This window comes from Chelonoidis abingdonii, chromosome 6, assembly GCF_003597395.2.
Source record: "Chelonoidis abingdonii isolate Lonesome George chromosome 6, CheloAbing_2.0, whole genome shotgun sequence".
NCBI lineage: Eukaryota > Metazoa > Chordata > Testudines > Testudinidae > Chelonoidis > Chelonoidis abingdonii.
This window is the reverse complement of record NC_133774.1, coordinates 51,306,240-51,312,239: the sequence shown is the minus strand read 5'-3', so window position 1 is coordinate 51,312,239 and position 6,000 is coordinate 51,306,240. Positions and strand designations below refer to the sequence as shown.

Sequence of the window (6,000 nt, the reverse complement as noted above, 5' to 3'; positions counted from 1 at the left end):
CAGAATTCCAAGGGGCGGGGGAGACTGCGGGAACTATGGGATAGCTACGGAAGAGCTACCCACAATGCAACGCTTCAGAAATCGACGTTAGCCTCGGACCATGGACGGACAACGCCGAATTACTGTGCCTAGTGTGGCCGCGTGAAATCGAATTTATAATATCAGTTTTATAAAACCGATTTTAGCTAATTCGATATTATCCCGTAGTGTAGACGTGGCCTGAGTAGTCCCAACTGATTATTCATTCTAGCTTCTTCTGCCCACATACCTATTTTTTAACTGAAGAGTGACTTACTCTTTTGCCTGACTGAAGTGGTATGGCTTCTGTTTTTCTTTCTTTCTTTCTGGAATGTATCCTAAAATTTCCTTTGTTATAGATGTTACATTGGACTGGTGTGAGAATGAGATTACTTTTGAGACCTAAGGTGATCAAAAATGGGTACAGAAGAAGGCATATGTTAAGCTTGCTAGATTAAAGTCTTAAATGATCAGAACAGTTGCTATCTGTGTTATGGAAATATAACCTACTACTGGATTCCCTTTGCTACATGATTTTAGTTACTCTGTATTGGATCTACAAAAGCTGTTTGAGATGTGGTGTGTGTATGTGTGGGGGGGGAAAAGATCTCTTTAAAGATTTGAGAGCAATAAATGGTACCCAAGATCAAATCTGACAGGGATGGTCTAGGAAGGCTTAACTCTCCTGGATAAACTATTTTTCTTATTTTCTTAATACGTTGTTTTGGATGGAGTGGGAGAAACCATTTTCAAAATGTTCATATTTGACCATTTTATGGACAGAGTTTTAGGGTTTATCATACACATTTAAAATCAAGTACAGATAATTTAGGAAATTGTCACCTTGGATTTAAAACTTTGAAATGTAGGGGAAAATGCTCTGCCTTAGTATAAATGGAGGAAAGTTTTTTGCCAGTAACTTAAAATCTGATGCGTACTCTCAATTATGTTTAGTAAATATGGCAGGGAAAACATGTAGTATGGATAGACTAGCATTGAATGACCAAACAAAATGTGTCACTTACTACTCAAGTTGGGATCTTACAGATCAGATCAAGATGTAAAATTACTTGTCTCTTTTCATCATGAAATTGAGTTGAAACTTACTAATGGTGTTTTAGGTCTTAACTTCATCTGTTTGCTAACTATTACAAATAGCTAGCCATGCTCATTACTAAATAGAGATATTTAGCTACTCAGTGGTTTTCTTTTGTTTTTTGGGGTGGGGAGGGTCAGCTTTCTTAGGAAACTAATTTTTTTCTGAGGAAAGCCAACTTACGTATTTTACAGGGTGCATTTGGAGCTCTTCAGAAGATATGTGAAGATTCTGCTGAAATCTTAGATAGTGATGTATTAGACCGACCGCTCAATATCATGATCCCTAAATTTTTACAGTTCTTCAAACACAGCAGTCCAAAAATAAGGTAGGCATACATGCAGCACTGCAGTCTCAGATGAAAATTGATTTAGATAATATATCTTGTGGTATTGTTTAAAATGTCTGAAAAGTGGTTCTGCATGTGTAATGGTGCAGGGGAAAAAAGAAGCATTGAGAGTCCATGTTAGTGTCAATGACTTGCATGTCACTTTTTGCTTAGTTTTAAAAAGTAAAAAGATATTGTCTGTCTTCAGCCTTACTACCAGTCTAGGGTCTTGAAAGTCAACTGTGTTCTCTTGGCTTCACCAGCAATAAGATTTAGCAGCTGGAACTTAGTTAATAAATCTCTTGCTCATGAAAGCATGAGCCAGAATAGAATCCAGATCACTCTTTCGTAGCTGTATTGACTGCAGTTTGAACATGAATAAAAAAAAGCAGTAACATACATTTTGTCAGTAAAGCAAGTGTGTGTAACATGTTCCTCATCAAATTGCTTTTCTGACTCTACCAGCATTTTAGTGTTTCTAATCTTTCATGAGAACAAATTTAAAAACATTTTTATTTTTTTAGATGGGGGGGTGCTACAATAATTGATATATAATAGAAATATTCAGGGGGATGGAAAATAATCTATAAAGTGGATAACCATAACCACCCCACAGTTTTTATAGGCATAAAATTAAACATGATTTTACAAGGTAATACAGGGGTTCTCAAACTGGGGGTTGGGACCCCTTGGGGTCACGAGGTTATCCCCCGGGGGGGTCCATGAGCTGTCAGCCTGCACCCGAAACCCCACTTTGCCTCCAGCATTTATAATGGTGTTAAATATATAAAAAATCTTTTTAATTTATAAGAGGGGTCACACTCAGAGGCTTGCTATGTGAAAGGGGTCACCACTACAAAAGTTTGAGAACCACTGGGGTAATACAGCCAAAAGTGATTTTTGAGTTGCATGTACAGCGTCATTATGGTATGTGAGAAGAAATAACTAGCTGTTTATGCAAAATTTGTGTAGTTCATTTCTGGACACCATATAACTTAGAAGTTACTGCTCACATAGCAAAAATTCAGATGAACAACAAAAGATTATGTTGCTGAGGAGACATGGGTATAGATTTCATATTGTAAACCACTAGTGAGATGGGGTTGAAGAGACTGTAGGGAGAAGTATCACAGTAGAAATTAAGATGGAAAACAGTGAAATGTTAGGCTGTGGAATAGGTTTACCAAGGATCTGGGTTTTTGCCACTGAGTCTTTTAAAACTAGGCTAGACACAGTATTAGAACAGTCTAATGTAAGGAATAGTCCTGAGCTTGGTCTAATCTAATATGTATGAGGGAAAATATTTTCCTCTGAATAAAACACATTCTACTTACTGTTTGTCAGTGCTGTTTGTCTTCTTCATCTGCCTACTATTTAAAAAGGAACATGCGCGCGTACACACGTTTTGAGTTCCCTTCTTGGAAGGAACCTACTGAGCAACCACACTAGGTAATTCTTGTTCAGTGATGTCATCAAACATTTATTCTGAACACTTGAGGGAAATATATTTCTCTTAGAGGGGAGCTGTAAAGCTCCTACATGTCTGTCCTCCAAAATGGCCTAAACAGGATGAGAGTTTAAAATAAAAGGGGGAAAATGTCTGAAGACCATACCTGAAAACAGTTTGAGGTTCTGGGCAAACATGGAATCCAGTTGTTTTTACACTGGGTTTTTTTGGATACAAATGGTGTCAACTGATATGTAATAAGAAAAAAATACTTCCTAGTTCTATAGAAAATTATAGAAGCTAGGGATGGAAAAGATATGTTAAATCCAGTCTTCTCTTAATATAGGTTTGTGTTCTACAAAACATCTTTTTTTATTAGTTTTGTCTAGTCTGTTTCTGTTGATATTTCTTTGTTTCCTTGCCCATGTTTCTAATCTGTCTAGATTTGTTGGTGTGATCTAGAATACATTTTATTTAGGATCTGTGTTTTTTTAAAAAAGCACTCCATCTTGTTATATTTTAACTTTTTTAAAATTTTAATTTAAATCCAAGTTTTTGAGTCTGAGATTTCGAGAAGTTGGGCCTGTCATCTATATATACTAGTTCCACTGAAAATAAACAATATTTCAAAAATAATCATCTGTTTGACAATAAGGAGGCAGATACATTATAAAGATCACCACATAGATTTCATGGGACTACTAGTTTCAGATGAGAGAAAGTGAACATTCATAAGAATAAGCTTCATAAGAAATTACACAGTAGTGTGTCCAGAGCTGCCATATTCCATAATTCTAGCAAATCTCATGATGTTCTTCCATATCTTCAATCATGCATTTTTTTAATAGTCTCAAAGTCTTGATATAGTGTAAGGAACTCTACAAAGTGCATCCAGTTTCTTCAAAATCTTAAGGACAAATCCAGGCACAGATGTGTGGACTTGAAAGGGCCCAATAGTAGCAGATTGATTGGGGGATTCTGTGCTGCCTTAGAGCAGAGGAGCCAGTTTCGAAGGTGTCTTTCACTTTGCTAGCTTTATGCACTGGAACAATCTGGGAGGTTGCACAGAGCAGATTCACTGACCATCTGCTGGCCCCAAACCCTGTTCTGGTGAGCAGTGGGTCACATCTATTCTGCCTTGTTTGCCTGCCCCTGTAACTTGTAGAAGTGGCCTATCTGCCAGCTGGCTCTTACAGAAGAGGATTTAATTCCTCAGCCTTGTGCTTTTTGACTGAGTGCACGTACTTTGGATTTGTTCTAGATTATTTTTTTAAAAGCAGAGTTTAGTCCATAGGTGTTGCATTGTATTTTGTATTCCTAAGATTTTCCTTTGGAAAAGAAAATATTTTAATATTACAAATGAATCCATGTACTTTGGAAATGCTTTCTTGATCTGTGTATTTGGATTCCTTTTACTTGATAATGAAAATTACTGTTAGACATTGTAGTGTATGTCTTTTGCTTTGCTTTCCTCTTCCCAATTTATGATTGTATACAGTTTAGAAAAAGTTTCTTATCATGAATGTTTCCATCTGTTTTAACTTAATGCTTGTTCTGCTTCTAGGTCCCATGCTGTTGCATGCGTCAATCAGTTTATCATCAGTAGAACTCAAGCTCTTATGTTACATATTGATTCTTTTATTGAGGTAAGTGATTTTCTAAATTTTATATTTTTATAATTACCAAGAGCTTAGAATCCTGTTAAACAAAGAACCTGCTTTTTCTGTAAACGGTGTTGCATGCGGTAACGATACAGAATGTTTATAGCTCATGTATCCAGGACTTGGCCCTAGACTTAATTACATGTTTTAAATTTGTATTTTTCTTTGGCTGAGGAGTGGTTTAAAATATTAAGATCTCCTCACCCTGTTGCATATGTTTGTTTTTCTAAGTATTTAAAACAGTGGAGTAACATGCTGCACTAGAACAGCTATTTTCAACCAGTGGTTTGTGACGGGGACACCTATTTAGTAGTACTGGTGTCTCAAAGCTGGCAGTTGCCTAGAAACCTGCAGAGGCTGGGAAAGAGCAGACTATTCCATCCCCCTTCTGCTTCTTTGGTAGCTCCCTCTGATCCTATATCAACTACCCAATTGTAAAGTAGCTCCTCTGCATCGTTCGTTCGTCCGTCCTTCAAATCTAGAATGGAGAAGGTGGCTCAGAGTCTGTAGAATCAGCTTTGCAGTCCTCAGCAGTGCTCCCCAGCTTCCACAGCTGAGTGCTTTGTGAGTAGGTGGAAAAAGGGAGAAACTCTATCTCCCCAGCCAGTAGCTCCTTCATTCTAGGTGCACCAGTCTTCATGCTTTCCACCTTCACCTCTTTAAATCCACTGTATGATGCCAAAGTTATCCTGTGACCCAAAATCCTTAACTATTTGTGATTTCAAAGAATTCTGGAGTATGGTGGATTGCTGAATGATTTTTCAGTCATTTTATGGGTTATGGACCAAGAAAACCACGAAGAACCACTGTAATAGAGACTGATGAATATTTCTGTGAGGGGAGAACAAGTACAGTCTTCATAATGATTGCATTATGGGCAAGATTTTCAAGTTATGTGCAAAATCGGGAACAATTGTTTAATTTATAAATACAATAGATACATATGGCCTAATTATCCATTTGTAAATACATATACCATACACAATTTCAGTAATTTACATGGGCAAATTATTCATGTGATCATGCATGCCCTTTTGTTATCTCTTCATTTCTCCTCCACTTTGACCTGTGTATTTATATATATATATATAGGGCAGTTGTCAGTAGGTAACTGCGGGAGGGGATTGGGGTTAGGGGAACAATCCTCCATGCAATATAACACATTACAATGAGGGTCTTGCTTAACTTCTGCTGGAATAGGGTTTGCACATTGTATCCGGTGTGTCTGCTAGATATGAATATTGATCCAGGGTTACAGCTACCCATAGATTTTTGTATTCATGCACAGTTGTGCTGGGGGATGACAGCCTTAATTTGCATTTAAACTTTTTTGTGGCCTACCTAGAAGCAGGATATATTGAGTCAGCACAGCCTTTAAGTGGTCTGGTCATGTCTCCATAGGGGCAGCACTGCCTGTTTGTGAGCCAGTTCAGAATATGTTCTGCTATAA

The 6,000-nt window shown here is 37.4% G+C and overlaps 1 protein-coding gene across 8 annotated transcripts in view; it reads left to right on the top strand.

Annotated features, from left to right (window-relative positions):
- TNPO1 (transportin 1) overlaps positions 1-6,000 on the top strand; it is a 179,205-nt gene that overhangs the window by 73,352 nt on the left and 99,853 nt on the right. For all 8 annotated transcript variants that reach the window (XR_012656094.1, XM_032771660.2, XM_032771656.2 and 5 more), the window contains exons 6-7: positions 1,309-1,442; positions 4,454-4,535. Coding sequence is in view for 7 of the 8 variants with exons in the window: in XM_032771660.2 (XP_032627551.1) it covers positions 1,309-1,442; positions 4,454-4,535 (216 nt within the window). In the remaining variant the exon portion in view is untranslated. The remainder of the gene's footprint in view (positions 1-1,308; positions 1,443-4,453; positions 4,536-6,000) is intronic.